We start from the raw sequence: 18,961 nt of genomic DNA, 5'->3' as shown, positions 1-18,961 counted from the left end.
GTCTGCCTCATTTGGTATCATACCCAACCGTTAGGCTCCACTAATCACCAGATGATTGCTCTATTACTTTCAATAATGCCCTGGGGCATAAATCACTCTACAGTCTGATCCAATTAAAGTCAGGCCAGTTTTTGTCATGATCCCATGAGGGCTCTTCTTAGCTCTCTCTTTCCATGGTTCTCTCTAGAAAACTTCTAGTTGGGCTGGTTGTTAGCTTATTGTTCTCATGGAGCTACAAGGTTCCTCTTGGTTGTTAATCTAAAGTAACTTAATATCTGTGGGCACCCTTACCTTTGAACTTTCAACTACTCTATTCCTTGGGATGAGCTTCAGAGATCTCTATTATTACAGGCTGCCTCAGTGCCTGGGTGAAACCTCTCCTCCACTGCCGTAGAAGTAGGGGCAAGGATAGTGGCCCACTCATCTCCAAGTGACATCCTCACTCTACAAGAAGTTGTGCTGGGCAGGGGTAATAGCTTCTGGCCTCCTCAGCTTTCCTCACCCTGTGGGCAAGTGGGGGCAAGAGGGATTGGGTCCTTCAGTCTTCTCAGCCTACCATGTGTGGAGCAGAGTTTCCACTCTACATGTGGAGGCCAGGTAGAGAACGAGAATGCTGTAACTCTTAGCCACTTCTACCTGGAACAGAGCTTCAACAACACAAGCTGGGGGCTGTGGGAGGCATAAGAAAATCTGGTGACCTGCTCTTGCTGGGAGGACAGCCTGCTCTGGGAGCAGGGACAAGGGATCCTGTGCTTGGGCTACACATGCCTAGAGTGGAACTGCCATTATGCTGAGCCCAGTGATGAGGGAAAAAGGAGAAAGCCATGGCTCAAATGCCACAGATTCTCAACGGTCTTACCAAGATAAAGACTTCCTTGAATAAATATTTCCTAATTTGCTATATGCCCTGAGGACAATCTCCAGACACTTTAAATGGTTTTCTTTTTGTTTTAACTTTCACCCATTATGATGTTATGGCTGACTCAATGGGGAGAGGGTCCAGGGGACTCCTCACACCATCATTCCAGAAGCAGTTTCTCAATACTGCTTTAAGCGTACTTCATTTATCCAGAATGTTTACGACATTATAATCTCATTACCTCAAATAAATCGGAAGTAAAGGCCAGGTTAAATGAAAAGTAATGTCCAAGTTATAAAATATTTTTAGAAAAAAAAATGTTTTTAGGTAGAATTTGAGAACTAAAGAGTAACTAGAATCGTCTTACACAAGACAAGTCCTTAAGTCATTTAATGAATAAAGATTTTATTTTATACAAGGATCACTCGCATGTGTTAGGTTTTCCTAAAGACTTCTGGGTGATGCAAAGTCTGTAGAAGAAAGTAAAAACGTTCCCATAATTATCTCAGGTACATTACACTTATGTCAGCCAGACTCCTCTACAAATACGTGTTATATATTAAAATATGCAAACATACGTAGCTCTTTCAATCAATTCAAAGATACTCTGATTCAAAGAAGTGTGAATTACTGAGGATCTACTCTGTTAAATCACACCTATGGTAATATGATAAGTTCAAAATATACATACACTTACATACCCATATATTTTGCTTATATGGATACTTACCTACCCATATATTTTGCTTATAAAGCTTATAATAGCCTACCTTGACTTTGTCTGACGTCCGTTTTCCACCAATGCCTCCAGAGCCAACGAGGAAGACAGAGAACTGATTGTAACATATAAGTTCCTTCTCAAAATAAGAATAGACTGAAAAGCAAATGAAAGAAAAAATAAAGGAAGTTATTATCTAAAGACATAACCAGTTAACCAAGACTTGATCAGCAATTCCTTTAAAAGTTTCAAAAACAAAAAGTAGTCACTAGAAGGTCTGATAACTTAAAGATGCCCAAGTTTGGTTTATAAAGCATCTTTCAATTTCTTCACTACCGGTCTCTAGAAGGCAGAGTGAAGAGGACCTTCACATACCCTCTCTTGACTGTGAAACAGCAGTTTCTCTCTCCTCTTCTTCAACCTCCCCAACTGCCTATCCTATCTTAACTCTCTCCATCTCAAAGATTTCACAAAATCCCACTATACAGTGCAGGTATCCAACACTCTCAAACATTCCAACATTCTGCCAAAGGACTCAAAAAGAGCCTGGAGGGGTTCCTGGGTGGCTCAGACGCCCCTCCCCTGCTCGAACTCTCTGTCTCAAAATAAACAAACAAACACACACACACTAAAAAAAAAAAAAAAAAAAAAAAAAAAAAAAGAGGGTGGCTCAGTTGGTTAAGCATCCGACTCTTGATTTCCACTAAGGTCACGATCTCACAGTTCCTGAGTTCAAGCCCCACAATCAGGCTCTGTGCTAACAGTGCGGAACCTGCTTGTAATTCGCCCTCTCCCTCTCTCTCTGCCCCTCCCCTGCTCTCACTTTCTTTCTCTTTCTCTATCTCTCTCTTTCTCTCAAAATAAATAAATAAATCTAAAATTAAAAAAAAAAAATACTTGAAAAAAAAAGAACCTGAAATACAAAAGAAGTGAAGATCAAGGTATAAGCTTCAGGAGGACAGAATCATGGGTCTGGCTCACCATTATATTCCTAGCAATCAGAATGGTACCTGGGACAGAAAAAGCACCTAACCAATATTTATTAAATTAATGAGTAATGAGGGGCACCTGGGTGGCTCAGTCGGTTGAGCAACTGACTTCGGCTCAGGTCTTGATCTCACAGTTCGTGAGTTTGGGTCCCATGTCGGGCTCTGTGCTGACAGCTCGGAGCCTGGAGCCTGCTTCGGATTCTGTTGTCTCCCTCTCTCTCTGCCCCTCCCTCACACGCACTCTGTCTCTCTCTGCCTCTCAAAAATAAAGAAAGCTAATTAAAAAAAAATTTTTTTAATTAATGAGTAATAAATAAATGATACGAGTTAGTGAATGAGTAAGCAAATAATGAATGAATGTAGGACAGCTGTCCCTCTTTCTACTAACTTCCTAGTGAGGGTGTGAGAACTCTATCTCCAGCTCTAGAAAATTAGAAATATGACTTTGAACTGCACACAAAAGAAAAAAATCTAATTATAACAAAAAATAAGGAAGGTCATGGCAATTTGTATTAAAATAAGATTTTTAACTGTATTACGCAGGAAGTTGGATATCTGATTTCATTTGCACTTTGTGTACAAATTCTAATACATTATTACCCAATATCAAGCTGTAGTTAACTAAATGGAGTGGGTCAAGAGAAAATAGTAAAAATGAAAGTTAAGGTTACTGCAGAAACTTTGTTCTGAGGTATGTCACATGTCTGGTAGCTCAGGGAGAAGAGTAAAAGAAAACTGGGAGAGGGGTGCCTGGGTAGCTCAGTTGGTTAAGCGCCTGACTCTAAATTTTGGCATGGGTCATGATCTCACAGTTTGTGGGATTGAGCCCCATGTCAGGCTCTGCACTGACAACGTGGATCCTGCTTGGGATTCTCTCTCTCTCTCTCTCTCTCTCTCTCTCTCTCTCGATCTCTCTCTGCCCTTCCCCCAACTCTGATTCTCTCTCTCTCTCTCTCTCTCTCTCTCTCAAAATAAACTTTAAAAATAATAATAAAAAAAAGAAAAAAGAAAACTAGGATAGTTGCAGCCAAATGTTGGCCAACTTCTGGAATGACAAACAAACACAAAAATCTAAAACATGGGGCATCTGGGTGGCTCAATCAGTTGAGTGTCCAATTTCAGCTTAGGTCATGAGATCATGACCCCATGGTTCATGGGTTTGAATCCTTTGTCGGGCTCTGTGCTGACAACTCAGAGCCTGGAGCCTGTTTCAGATTCTGTCTCCCTCTCTCTCTGCCCTGACCCCACTTGTGCTCTCTCTGTCTCTAAAATAAATAAACATTAAAAAAAATTTTTTTTAAATAAAAAAATAAAAATCTAAAACAGAAAGGGGAGAAGGAAGAAGAGGAAGACAAGAATGACAGGAAGAGGAAAAAAACAGACATACTATGAAATACTATGAGCTGACAGAAATAATGTAGTAGGAGAATATTTAAGAGCATCAAAAATGTTCTCAACATATTATGTAGTAAAAACAAGGCAAGTTCCTACACAGCATATACAGTATGACCTTCCATGTATTTAGGACAAAGATGATGAAGCCTATATTCCAACTATCAGACAATATCATATTTCCCACTCGAATTTATTTCCAAAATTTTTGACAACAAAGATCTATTTCTTCTTTTTTTTTTAAATTTTTTTAAGTTTATTTATTTATTTTGAGAGAAAGAGAGAGTATGAGCAGGGGAGGGGCAGAGGGAGAGGCAAAGAGAGAACCAAGCAGACTCTGTTGTCAGCACAGAGCCTAATGTGCTCGATCTCACAAACCATGAGATCATGACCTGAGCTGAAATCAAGAGTCAAACAGATGCTTAACCAACTGAGCACCCAGGTGCCTCAATATCTATTTCTTCTTAAACTTCAGAATAAATAAATTTTAAGCAATGTATCTTGAGCTGATGTTTAATTACTAGTATGTCAACCTTTACTAAACTACTATAACCTTTTTTTTCCCACTGCAAATAAAATATGGCTGTGGTGTTTAAACCACATTTGAGTTCAAGAGGCTTGAATGCACAACATTAGGAACTTAACCACCATTCATGAAAATGATTGAGAGCCAAATACGTCCCAAAGAGTTCCAAAGAGCGAACAAAGACAAGAGTATCTACAATACTAATTATCCAGTGATGGTTGTCGATGTGTTCCTTCCTGCCAAGTCCAAACTCCAGTCCGCCACTATGTTCTCTGTACCAGCCACAGTTTGCACCTCTGTGCCCTGGTCATGTGGTCTCAAATCCCCTGAAATGCCCCACTCTTCCCACCGCTACCCTAACCTGCTCCTTTGCCTCATCCTCGCTTATTTCCTGAGAGCTTATAAAATTTTTAGAACGCTGATCGTTATCTTGGTTTCTCGAAAACTGGAAGATGAATGTGAACATACCGATCAGTTTCTATGGTGAAGCACCACATGACACACACGAGGCCTGTCAATCTAACAATATTATTGTAAGAATTAAAAGTGACTTACCATCCATAAGAATTACTAAACCAGATCCTTTATCTAGGACATCGGCAATAACAGCTTCACATTTTAAGTTTCCTGAAATGAACGGCGAAATCAATCAATCATCTGTTTTTAAAAAGACCGTAAGATCATTATATTAAGATATGAGAGAATTTAACAAAATCTCCACTGTAAGTTCAGCAAAACTAAAAGCTATGCTTTGATATAGTTTTCAAGGTATTGTTAAATCATTCAACATTAAAAGGAAAGAGAATACCTTAGTCACTACATTTGAAACATCAAGTAGAAACACAATAAAGATCAAACTTCTAATACCCAGAAAATCTGGAGACCAGCATAGCCTGAACTAGACCATGGTCTAGTTCACAATGGACACAAAGGGCTGCTGATAGGTTTCTTGTCCTCCATATAATGCTCCTTTTTTTTTTCCCAAGAGGAGTCACACGGCCTCTGACAGTACCAATGAAGCTGACAAATCCAGTGAGAGAGACAGAGACACTGACATCAGTCTCCTGATGCTTGTGGTCCTGAGTCTCATCACCTGCTGGGTTTCACAGGAAGATTATAAATAGTAGCCGTACCTTAGCTTTCTGTAGTTTAAAGAGGTTCCAAACCACAAGTATCTCGAATTTTGAATATTCATATTAGAGAGGCATTAGAGAGGTAGCTTTAAAAGTACTTAAAGAAAATGCGCAGAAGCTACTGAAGAAAAATAGTTCATGAGAAACGTAACTTGACGCTAAGGAGGTACACGAAATTAAGAAAAATATTTGCCACACCTTCCTATTCATATCACTTTCCAGGTGTAATCATTTTGGAGTATATGCCTGTGTCTTTCTCTTGATATTTAAAATCCCTAAAGGCAAAAATCTACCCTACACATTCGTACTTTCCTTATAACAATGGTTCCCAAGGGAGCCCACGGTAGAGTGACTGGCACATGCCAGAGGGAGCTTCCTGGCCTCTGCCCTGGCCACCAGTGCCACCGCCACATGCCCACACACGATGCACGCATACACACAAAACCTCCACGATGGGGATCCAGACACCGTATTTCATTTAAAATAACAGGTGGGGCGCCTGGGTGGCGCAGTCGGTTAAGCGTCCGACTTCAGCCAGGTCACGATCTCGCGGTCTGTGAGTTCGAGCCCCGCGTCAGGCTCTGGGCTGATGGCTCGGAGCCTGGAGCCTGTTTCCGATTCTGTGTCCCACTCTCTCTCTGCCCCTCCCCCGTTCATGCTCTATCTCTCTCTGTACCAAAAATAAATAAACGTTGAAAAAAAAAAAAAAATTTAAAATAACAGGTAACTTGGGGCGCCTGGGTGGCGCAGTCGGTTAAGCGTCCGACTTCAGCCAGGTCACGATCTCGCGGTCCGTGAGTTCGAGCCCCGCGTCAGGCTCTGGGCTGATGGCTCAGAGCCTGGAGCCTGTTTCCGATTCTGTGTCTCCCTCTCTCTCTGCCCCTCCCCCGTTCATGCTCTGTCTCTCTCTGTCCCAAAAATAAATAAACGTTGAAAAAAAAAAAAAATAACAGGTAACTTAACGTAGTAACAGGCTGTTTCAGTAGGTAGCCAGGTTAGAAAATGTATCTAAAACTGAAAACTCTGCCTTCTCCATGGCAGGTAAGCAGCGGATGTCTGATGAAGGCAGTCACCACACATCAGCTCAGATAAAAACGGTTGTGTGAAAACTTCTGCTATAACACTGAAATAAGGCTATTCAAATTGAAACAGTGAGAATCTCATACATTTTTTTGGTAAAATAAAAAGCTTTGGAAAAACATGAAAGGAGGATTCTAGCTTCTTGCTGACCTGCATGCTACATAAGGCAAAATGATAAATAAGCCCTTTGTTTGTTATTTTACCACCTTATGTGGTCAGTATTTAATTAGACAATATGCTGACATTAGAGCACTGAAACAAATCTATCAAACTATAGTCGAAGAATAAGAAAAGCAGCTTTACTGAACAAGTAGGATACTCCTGAGAAGAAGAAAATTCATTATTAAGGCAGACCTGATTTTACTTACTCTAAAAGAAAACAGGAATAGTTAATTACAACAAATCCTCTATCTTTTAACGCGCTTGCCTTTATGAAAATTGCTACCAACATAAATACCTGAGAAAAGAATCAAAAACCATTATTCATAGGAATCATAGCTGCCTATATACAATTACTAAGTTTAGAACACATGTATACAACAGAGATGCTTTTTCAGTTGCTAATGACACCTGTATCATTAGAAATACACTGTTAGTATTTCGAGATAATTTAATAAACAAGACTATTCAAGGACAAAGCTTAAGGTCACCAAAATAGGTCCTGCTTCACATCAATCTATTCTAATGCATATCCACGCCTTGCGATATGACTTATTTAAAGTCACTCTAGGGGCGCCTGGGTGGCTCAGTCGGTTAAGCGTCCGACTTCGGCTCAGGCCACGATCTCGCAGTCTGTGAGTTCGAGCCCCGCGTCGGGCTCTGTGCTGACTGCTCAGAGCTTGGAGCCTGTTTCAGATTCTGTGTCTCCCTCTCTCTCTGACCCTCCCTTGTTCATGCTCTGTCTCTCTCTGTCTCAAAAATAAATAAACGTTAAAAAAAAAAATTAAAAAAAAAAATAAAGTCACTCTGTGCCAGTTTAACACAATGACACAGTTTGGAAGGTTAGTCAGGAAATAAAATCAGGGTACAATTAAGGAATCCACGTATCAGGAACTCACCTGATCTGGGAAGTGGTTTATACAACTCCAAGTACTGCTCCCCATGGAGAACCTATGTTAGGGTAAACAAAATTTTATTGGCCGACTTTCCTGTTCCACAAGCTCTGCTATGAATATGGCTAATCACGAGTGATATTTCACTGGCCGCTTGCTCACATCAGTACTCCCCCCAAATTATCTGTCTCAGTTTGGCTTCTACTTCTTAATCATAATCATAATCAATCATATTCAGAAATAATCAGCCTCCCAATCTAAAGACTGTTAGATCTTTTGGAGCAGAAAAGGTATCTGTGTGTTCTTTCTTGACATTCATAAATCCTTACTGACTGGTAATTATGGATTACTTACTGATGCAAACACTAAACTAGGCTATATTTCCAGGGCTTCTCACTGTGCCTGGAACATAAAGGGTAATTAATATATATATGTTGAATAAAAATGGATAAATTGGAGGTGCCTAGGTGGTTCAGTCAGTTGAGCATCCCAACTCTTGATTTTGGCTCAGATCATGATCCCAGGGTCATAGGATGGAGCCCTGCATTGGGCTCTGTGCTGAGCATGGAACCTTCTTAGGATTTAAGATTCTCTCTCTCTCTCTCTCTCTCTCCACCCCTCTCCCTCACTCACACACGTTCTCTCTCTAAAATTAAAAAAAAAAGTTGGGGTTCCTGGGTGACTCAGTTGGTTAAGCCTCCGACTTCAGCTCAGGTCATGATCTCACGATTTGTGGGTTCAGGCCCCGTGTCGGGCTCTGTGCCGACAGCTCGGAGCCTGGAGTCTGGTTCGGATTCTGTGTCTCCCTCTCTCTCTGCCCCTCCTCCCCTGCTCTTGCTATGTCTCTCTCTCTCTCAAAAATAAATAAAATATTTAAAAATAAAATAAAATAAAATAAAATAAAATAAAAGTTTTAAATGAATTTCAAATCACATGTACCAAATACAAACAACTCAACTAAAACACAAGAGAGTATTACAACCATGTTCAAAGTAATTACAACCATGTTCAAAGCACTATCATTGTCCATATTTCCTTAGTGTGATATCTTACAAATTATCTATAGATACAAAAATAGACATAGATGCATCTTATAAATTAACTATCAGTAGATACTAAGGACATTGTGTAACTCGAGAGACACTTAACCTCAGTGTATGGAAGCAAGAATACACCAATATATGTAGGAAAATAATAGGACAGAAAAAACAAAATCTGACCCATATACTCAAATGACCACACCCCACTGCCATGGGACACCTTTAATTCTGTCTTCCTCCGAACCCAGAAGAAGAACAAATGAGACAAATGGAGGATGGCCCACCGTATCAAATGGCCTGGACACTCAAGGTGGGAAGACAGGGATTTCAATTCAAGAGGGCTATTATTTCTGGCCACAGATTCTGAACACCATTCGTGATTTTTCCAACTCCTCCTGACTCTGAAGGAGTACAGTGCAGAATTCTGAAACATTTGCTTTAACTGTTTGCATTTCAATTATTCAAACAGAACTGTATGCAGCAAATACCATGGGGCAGTGACTAAAACAACAAACTGCCTGGTCCATATCTCTTGCCTCCCTCCCAACTCATCAGATACTCAAATAAAATAAGTTCTCACAGATTCAGAGCAGCAATGGGCGAATCGCTCCTCCAGTAAATGGGTCCTCCAATCACCAAAGCCAGAGAAATTGGCTCACAGCTCTAGGATTCAACAGCTATCCCTGGACGCATGACCTGAACCTTGACTCCAAGAAATGAAACATGCCCCACCTCAAAAGCTTTCTCACAGTTGTTCACACCTTCCTTCTTGAAACGACTTGTCCATTTTGCTTCTCAGATACCACATTCTCCCGCTATTCCTCAGAGCTCATACCTTGCCAGCCATTCCTTCTCGGTCTCCCTTGCTGATTCTTCCTCATGTCTTCAACCTTTCAACACTTGTAGGGTCCGGTCCCCGAGCTCAGGCTCTTCTCTACCTACGCTCACACATTACGCTACGTGATTTCATCTAGTCTTGGGTCTTCAAATATCACTTCAAGTCTAAGAACCCCAGCAAGACCGCTACCCCCCAAAACTCACGACTCACATATTCAACTGCCCGTTTTACATCTCTACTGGATTGTATAAGAGAATCTCAGGTTTTTCCAAAACCAACCCCTGACCATCCCCACCTTAAGGTAACTGTATACATCTATCTTGTTATATATATGTTCTATATAACTACTATATATACTAAATATATTGTATATAGTTAATTATAAATCATGGATAGAGACATACATGCATATATTTCATCCCAGTTACAAAAAACTTCATCTTTGACTCCTCTTTCCTTCGACTCACATCCAGCCTTTTGTTTAAATTACTATAAGAGACTCTTAACTGGTTTGCCTGCTTCGGCTTGGCCCCCATATAATCTATTCTCCACACAGTAGCAAAAATGAGCCTATGAGTGAACACAGCTAGATCATATCACTCCTTAGTTCAAAGCACTACAGACTATCTCCCATGTTAGTTAATCAGAGCATAAGCTAAAATCCTTATAATGACTACAAGGCCCTCTTCTCCTACCACCGCCCCCCCCCCATTCATCCTGTAACAGACTGGCCCCCTTGCTGCTCCAAAAACAAGCCAATTATGCATCTGCCTCAGGGCCTTTTACACTTGTTCTCTCTGGCTCAAATACTCTTCCCAGATTATTACCTGGCTTGCTCCCTCACCACTATCATCAAGCAAGAGTTATCACATCCATTTTATAGATAAGGAAACCAAAGCTTCAGAAAGTTCTGTACCCTTGGTCAAACAGCAAGCAAATGGCAGAGAGAGGATTGAGAACATTATGTCAGGGTCGTAGGACTGGACCTAATTGCTGTTTTCTTCTTTCTGCTTGTCCTTTCAACTAAGTCTCTTCTCTTATATGCTCAGAAAGGAAACTCAAAGATATGCTAAATCTTTATTCCTGAACCAACCATGACAAACTATTTTATTAATACATGTGCCCGCAAACAATGTGACATTTATCAATCATATTTGAAGAAACCAAAGAAAAGCAAAGTAAAGGTTTCTTATTACTCTTACCTTTTCCAAGCTGACCGGAAGATCAGGAACCTCTCCTAACCCTCCACGTACTAAAGGTCTCTGAGCTATGATAACTCCAAATGTAGGCAAACAGGAGAAGTCAGAGCTTCCTTCGTATATAAATTTCATATCTTTTGGCTCCTTCACCGATGCTCCCACTCCAAGGGCATACATAATAGTTTCCAGCTCCGTGTAAGCAGAAGAAAATGGAGGGAATTTATAGCCAATGGCTCCAGCCTATGAGACAGGTATACAAAAGTGTTTTTTCAATGATATTTTTGTCAAATCCTTAACATTTTAACTTTTTCAAAACTATTAACTGCTTACATACCTGGTTTTTGCTTTTGAAGACAGGTGAATAGAATGTCATGTTGGTGAATTTCATGGAGTGTCGTAATTGTTTCATTAGATTTTATTTTAATAGAAACCAATTAGAAAGTGTGTGGGAAAGGACTTCATTTACAGATAAGAACTTTTTTTATAATTTGTTTCTTACTAACAGTATGTCTCATTTTCAAATTTCCTATCTCTGATGGTGAGAAGCCCTATTAATTCAGCAACTATTAAAAACTCAAACATACAAAAAAATAATAATAATAATGAATAGGTCATAAATAGCGATAGTGAATCGCCCTACAGGAGCTACTGTATAAAATTAAATGTAAAAAGAGCAAAACGCTGCTTAATGCTTGTAAATTAGATGGCCTCAGAATGGTTTTAGTTAAAATGAGATTTTACCTTAAGTTCCTGGCTGGGAATGTCCCTCATCAAACTGGATATTGTATTTTTCTACTTAGTGATGATATGTCTTGCTAATGTGTGAAGTTGATACTGGGCTAAAAAGCAATGATGTCCGATTGTCAATCACTTTTATTCCAAAACAGGAGTCCACAAACAAGGGCTGAGAGCTAAGAATGGTTTTTACATTCTTAAAGAGTGGTTTAAAAAAAAGAAAAACAGGAAGAACATGTGACCAGGAAGGGTAGGTGATCCACAAAGCCTAAAACATCTACTATCTGGCCCTTTCCCAGAAAAGTTTGCCAACCCCTATTCTAGGATAAAGTCATATTTATAACCCAATCATATTCTCAGGGTTAAAATTAGATTGTTAACATTATCACTCTATCTGCCCTGAGTCACAAAACACCAAAACCGAATGCATCAAATGATTTCTCACTATTTATGCACTACATTTTTTTGTTTAAAGGCGACAGTAAATCAGCAAACTTCACATGAGCTATGACCACTATTCCATCAGAATTTCTACACAGTCGGAGGTCCTTTATTTGCAGCGATGTTGAAATAGTTCCAAAATACAATCTATCAATGCTTTCCCTAAAAAAAAATGACTCAAAAGAGGCACTTACATAGATATCCTTTTCTAAAAAGTTAGAAAAAACAGTAACTACAGTAGAATTATCAACAATACTACCAAAAAAAAAAAAGACACTTGTGTAATTATACTGAAGAAAAGAAAGTAAAAGTTACATAAGGCTACATCTTAGCCTCATGTTCATTCAAATTCTATAAATATTTAGTACATATTTTAAGAAAAGTCTTGTCACTTATCTTTCCTATTTAACAATGGACTAATAGCTTGGAAAATAACATTTTTGTATGAGAGAAAAGAGAAAAAGGAGAAAAAAAAAAAGAAAGAAAAGAGAGGATCTCAAGAAAAGGCACAGCTTTTAGGCTTTTCTCCCCAACTTACAAATCCTGATGGTGCTGTCGATGCTGCGTGACTCGTATGATTTGTCGAAACTCCTCCATCTGAATCGATTTTACTTATAACTCCAATTATACTGCCAACTGATTCTAAACAGTAATAACAACAAGGATGCTTCTGTTACAAGACATGACTAAGAAAAGTGACAACGTGCTCGATTATCATTCCTCTAACAGTGAGTAAGCCTGCCACAGGACCTTCACAGGCACTCATGAACTGAATGTATGAGGTAGGACTATTAAAGGAAGAAGCTGTGAAAGACTCCGAAATAGACCAAAGATCACTGGGTGTTGTCAATGGAAAACAAGCCATTGTCCAACATACTCTTCCTGGGTTTTGATTCCAAAGAGGCACTGAGCTTTGCAATGTCTTTGATCAATTTTACAGCTCTGTAAAGTGGGACCCTTGTCCAGAGACATGCAATTTTTGGTGAAGGAAAAACAAATTTCCCTTTCTTGCCATCATCACCCCTCCTCCAGGATGGAACAATGCCAAGATTATCCTCCGAACCCGCCACCCACGTCTCAAGTGATAGCTCTGAAGTCGGTACTAAAAATTCGTCCAGAGAAAACCATCATTACGAACAGAGACTTCAGACAGGGTTCAGAAGCTACTGTTCTGGGGTCTAAAAGGTTAATAAAGGAGACTCATGGGGCTGCCACATATGCCAGAAGATTCCAAGGACTCTGAGACCTAACAAACCTGACAGGTACAGGCCTCTTTCTAACCTTGGACACAATCTATAAGCAAACCACACACTGTGGTGTGACCAGGGATATCAGCCAGCTTCTTGCCTCCGAATCCTCCCCTCACCGCCCCACTAAGAATGCTGCCAGAAGGAGGCTTTTAACTGAAAGTTACCTTGCTACGGGCTGAAAGGACACACAGAGACACGGGCAACCTGAGTTAATGTGGCTCAAACACTGAGAAAGCTTGGGCCAGTTACAGCACTTTTCTGGGATTTAGTTCCATTATCTGTAAGCCATGATCAGTTCTACAGAAAAATGTGACATGTTTCTTCTAACTCTACTTCTAACACTCAGAGGTATATTTTCATTTAGAATTATGTAATTCATTTAGCTTTTTCTTTAGAATACTTTTAAGGCAATACAGTGGAACTTGGACATCAGAGGAAAGTTTTTAATGTACTTCTTTCTTTTTCCTTTCATTCATTTTCAATGATGGGTGACTCATTCACAGGCTAAATTCATCACAAACAGAAAAATATGGAATACAGGAAATGCTACCATTAATGACATTACAATCGTGCTATCATCTGGTTGAGAAAGAGCATAATGAAAATTTCAATGAGGGTACCAGCAGGCAGGAAAGTGTCATTAAGGAGGAAAAAAAAACAAGAATAGTCATTTTTTGAGATATATTCCCCTACCAAACACTGAATATAAAATTACTAAGAGGAAAAAAAAAAAAAAAAAGATCTGTCTACAAAATAACCCTGAATCATTATCTTTCCCAGAAGAGTCGTTTAAACTCCATATACTAAAAAAATAAATAAATAAGTAAAAATAAACTTCATATACTACATGCATATGTGAGTTACACTAGAAAAAAAACAACGTGCCTTTTGCTGGTTGTCTATTCCTATGGCAAATCATAGACAGCTCGATAATTCCAGGGAGTAAGCATTTGCTGAATCCTTTCTGAGTTTGGCTCCAAGTGAGCACCAAACACAAAAGAAGTACCTCCAAGACACAGTCTCCGCCTCCAAAGGACCTTACTGTGCAGTTAAGAAACCACATATTTACGAAACAAAAGCAGCTCTGAGCAGATGCTAAGTGGTCAGAGTCCAGCTAAGAGAGAAATCAATGTAGCCTGAAATATCTGGGGAGGTTTGGTTGAACATCCAGGGCTTGAGTTTTGATTTTAAGAGAAGTACTCGGGTCAGCACAGGTGATAAAGGCAGGAAGGGGCATTTTGAAGTTTCTTCTCATTTATTTTTGAGAAAGATAGAGACAGTGAGAGCAGGGGAGGGGCAGAGAGAGGGGAAGAATCTCAAGCTCTTCACTGACGTGGGGCTCGAACTCACAAAACTGTGAGATCATGACCTGAGCTGAAATCAAGAAGCAGACGCTTAAATGACTAAACCACCCAGGCACCCCAGGAAAGGGCATTTTAGAAGGGTGAGACACAGCAGCAAAGATGAAGGGATAAAACAACACAAAATCTACTCATTAGACAGAAAAGAGCTAAGCCTAAATAAAACTGGCCTATGTGAACTTTTTGGGAAACAGAGAAAAACCAGGTGAGGTAAGCGGTGACTGGTTAGGTAAGAGAAGACTCTGAAACGAACCATCAGGGAGGAAGCACAGAAGGGTGAACAGCTTGTACTATCCCCCACCCGGACATACACCCAAAACACAGGATTACAAAACAAAACAGAAAAAGTGACAGTGGGGGTTGACATACATATCTTAAATCTGAAGAGTTCTAATAGCTCCTGGCGCAAAAAACACGCACTAGTTAAAAACAGAAGACAGGTCCCTAAGAGAAGAGAATGCTTTGTTGCCTCTGGCTCCCCAGCCAGGAGCGAAGGGATCTGGGCCTCTACCTTGAATTCTCTGGGGCTTGGTGGCGTTCTCAAAGTCACAGATCTTCTTCCAATTAGCCTTCACCCCCTCGGGGGTCATGGGTTGATTCTTCTGTCTTACGATGGCTCCAAGGGACCGCTCCCAGCGTACTGAAACAAACGTACAGAAACATACAGAAACAAAACGAAGAAGCTAAGCACAGAGTTTAAAAGGGACACAGGAAGTAAAACTCATCTGAGACCCTTGAATTTTTTTTAACCGCAAGAGAAAGGAATTCAGGGGGGACAAAATGAGTCTAATATCTGAAGAGTTATACTACATGACTTTAAAGAAGTTGTTCCTGAGATGACAATCCCATGAGGATAATGTGAATTAAAAAAAAAAAAAAAAAAAAAAAAAAAAAATATATATATATATATATATATATATATATATATATATATAAAGCTGAAGGGAAACAGCTCTCCTCTGACCATGCCAGATACTACTAAAGGAAGACTGTAATGCTCAATCATAAAAATTTTAATTATAGACAATCACACCAAAAGACTGACTTCATGACCAAAGATCACTCAGGTAATATACTTCAAGATCTTTGCTAAACAGCAAAGTGAGGGATAACCAAATTAATATGTCACATAGCCCCAGATAATTCCCTCATGCCTCCTCCCTTTGCTCTTTGCTCCTTTTTCACAGGAAGTCAACTAGAATAGGGCAGATTCACAAAAATCATATTGCTGTAGAAATTCTGTGAGGAGAATTTTTAAGACTGTTTGTTGCCTTTCAAAAAAGCCCAAGGAATAAAATAACCACTGGTAACCTTATTTAAACGTATTGGTCAGATTTTGATGATTATTAAATTGAAGCTTTGTCTCAGGCAATGACAGAAATACATGCTTCTAGAGTTTTCTTATGGACAAAGTCTCAGAAAAAACTTTTATTGCAACATTTCCTTTCTTAAATGGATATCCTGAGACACTTATGTTGAACAATGCTTGAGTAATATACGTTACTTTGATAACCAAAGAGAATAGTCATTAATGATGAAAATATTGATACTCTATCTATATCAATGCCCTCCAGTAATGACAACCTTTTAAATAATTTCATTAATTCTGATACCAGCAGCCAAGTGAAAACTTGATTTGGGATACTGGAATTTTTCACAATTTTTTTAAATGTCATGAAGCAACTGTCCAATGTGGAACTCACAAGATTGGGGAGCTGGGGAAAGAGATGGTTGAAGCCAAATGAGTTCACTATTGGACCAGAGGGCAAAAATTTCCAGACATCAGTTGCAATTTCTGTCTCAGCAAGTTGTCCTCTGTGATTCCTGACCATTACCTCCTGATGTCTCATAGCCCCAAGGAAGAAAAGAATCAAACAAGAGAATTGGAAAATTTTCCTGCTGTGCTCTCTAGGACAAGACTCTTCCCATCTTTACAAAACAGCCCCCTCTCTCACTCATTACTCTGCAGAAACAGCAAGAACAATCATGTGGGGGCACCTGGGTGTCTCAGTCAATTAAGCATCCCGATTTCCGCTCAGGACATGATCCCATGGTTCCTGAGTTCAAGCCCCAGCATCAGGCTCCATGCTGACCGTGTGGAGCCTGCCTGGGATTCTCTCTTTCCTTCTCTATCTGCCCCTCCCCACTCATGCATGTGCACATGCTCTATATCTCTCTCAAAAATAAATAAACTTTATTAAAAAAAAATAAATAATGTGGGATGCCGGAGACATAGGAGGACACAGGACGACAAACAGACTGTGCTGTCTGAAGGAACAGCCAGTTACGCATAGGCCAGACAACTCCTGAATAAGGACTGCCAACAGGGAAAAAATCCTCAACAGTTTCTTGAAAATGCCAAAGGCCTTCAGGACAGCTTCCACATTTTAGAATGCCTAATGGTATACCCATGTTTGAGGTAGAATATGCATGCACGAGCTCCAATAGTTAGCCATTTGGCAAGACCTTTACCCAGCTCCAACTGGATGTGCAAGGTTAAAAATACAGAAACAATATACGGCAAATGAAAAACTAGAAGAGACTTACATTTTCCAATCCATCCTCCTCCAACCTACCAAAAAGAGGGGAAGACAGTTATACCATCTAAAACGGATCACAAAGAGGATTTTTTAATAGAAAAACAGGCAGGTGTCATACTAAGAGTATTAGAAGGCTAGATGACAATGGATGAAAATAATACAGTTCTACAAAAGTCCATGGGCCTCCATGATTTTGCTTTGTTCATGTCACCACAGTAGAAATACAAAGCAGCATTAGGTGGTAGACAATGCGTGTGGTAGAAAAGCATGACTGATGTCAGAAACTAAGGCTTTAGGGCCGCCTGGGTGACTCAGATGGTTAAGCGTCCAACTTCGACTCAGGTCATGATCTAGCTGTTTGTGAGTTCGAGCCCTGCATTGGGCTCCATGCTGACAGCTTGGAGCCTAAAGTCTGCCTGGGATTCTATGTCTCCCTCTCTCTGCCCCTCCCCTGCTCATGCTCCGTCTCTCTCAAATATAAATAAACATTAAAAAAAAAAAAAACTTAAAAAAAAAAAAACTAAGGATAGATTCTTCTACTGACTAGTTGTGTGAGTCCCATCAAATCATTTGAACCCTAAATCCAAGTTTTCCCCTATGTAAAATAAGGATAATAATATTCTTCATGAGCTAACCATAAAGGTTAAATAATATAAAATAGTAAGATTGTCCCAACAACACAGGCATGAAATAACAGCTCCCTCTAGAAAGATCTAGTGAAGAAAAACATAAAAAGGAAAGAAAATAAAATTAGGATTTGACTTAAACAACTACATATAGTCGTTTCAATAAGATATCTTTATAGAGAGAAGGCAAACGACCAAATATATTAGTTGCCACACAGAAAAATCACATTTTTTCTAGAGGTCATGCAGGGGAATCCCCAGAAGAGAATGTCTGATGTTAAAAAAAAAAAAAAAAAAAAAAAAATCTTCAAGCACCACAACTACAATGTGTCAGAATTGATCATGAGAATTCCACAGACAGAGGACAACAGAATATGTTATCAGTAGAGAGCACACAGGTTAGTGGCTCCAGGTCAAGGGCATGGCTTTTTATCACCCTTTGCCTCTATATGAATATGCCCACAACTTTTACAACAGACCAGTTAGCCCTGATGCTGTCAGGGTAGATAAGTCAGCAGTGGTTTCGGTAACAGACAAGACAGATGTCATATTGTACCGTATTTGGGAGAGGCTCAAGAAGCTGGAAACTCCTCCAGGCACTAGAAACAGGAGGTCCAACTGAGCCAAAGAATCTCTATCTCTCCCTCTAGGTACCTCTCAGAATTTGGCAAACAGTGGCAAAACTTACTTTCAAGGTTTAAGGTGGGATATTACAGATGTTTCTTACTGTATTTTATCAATCATGCACACCAAATGTTCCTCACTAAAAATGTTCACAACATACAGAACACATAAAACTGTACCTATAACATGACCTTGTTGTCTCTATAGGTTTTTCTGTATGTATAAAATGTATATCTAAGAAAAGAGACTATTCGTGTAAGATAAACATCTAGGGGTGCCTGGGTGGCTCAGTCAGTTAAGTGTCCAACTTCGGCTCAGGTCATGATCCCATGGTTTGTGGGTTCAAGCCCCTCATTGGGCTCATTGCTGACAGCACAGTGCCTGGAACCGGCTTCAGATTCTGTGTCTCCCTCTCACCCTGCCCCTCCACTGCTTGTGTTCTATGTCTCTGTCTCCCCCTCAAAAATAAATAAACATTAAAAAAAATTTTAAAAAAAGATGCAAATCTAATAAAAGACTGGAAGAATACATAAAAATATTAATAGTAGTTATCTCCAG

At 39.7% G+C, this 18,961-nt stretch overlaps 1 protein-coding gene across 1 annotated transcript in view; it reads right to left on the bottom strand.

Moving 5' to 3' along the window:
• The window catches only part of HSD17B4 (hydroxysteroid 17-beta dehydrogenase 4), an 83,893-nt gene that overhangs the window by 34,721 nt on the left and 30,211 nt on the right, over window positions 1-18,961 (bottom strand). Inside the window, exons 10-16 of the mRNA XM_030317072.2 lie at window positions 17,161-17,185; window positions 15,125-15,253; window positions 12,541-12,644; window positions 10,830-11,066; window positions 7,756-7,807; window positions 5,040-5,111; window positions 1,630-1,733 (exon numbers count right to left, since the gene is read on the bottom strand). Of these exons, the coding sequence (XP_030172932.1) occupies window positions 1,630-1,733; window positions 5,040-5,111; window positions 7,756-7,807; window positions 10,830-11,066; window positions 12,541-12,644; window positions 15,125-15,253; window positions 17,161-17,185 (723 nt within the window). The remainder of the gene's footprint in view (window positions 1-1,629; window positions 1,734-5,039; window positions 5,112-7,755; window positions 7,808-10,829; window positions 11,067-12,540; window positions 12,645-15,124; window positions 15,254-17,160; window positions 17,186-18,961) is intronic.

This window comes from Lynx canadensis, chromosome A1, assembly GCF_007474595.2.
Source record: "Lynx canadensis isolate LIC74 chromosome A1, mLynCan4.pri.v2, whole genome shotgun sequence".
Lineage (NCBI taxonomy): Eukaryota > Metazoa > Chordata > Mammalia > Carnivora > Felidae > Lynx > Lynx canadensis.
This window is presented reverse-complemented; position numbering and strand designations above follow the sequence as displayed.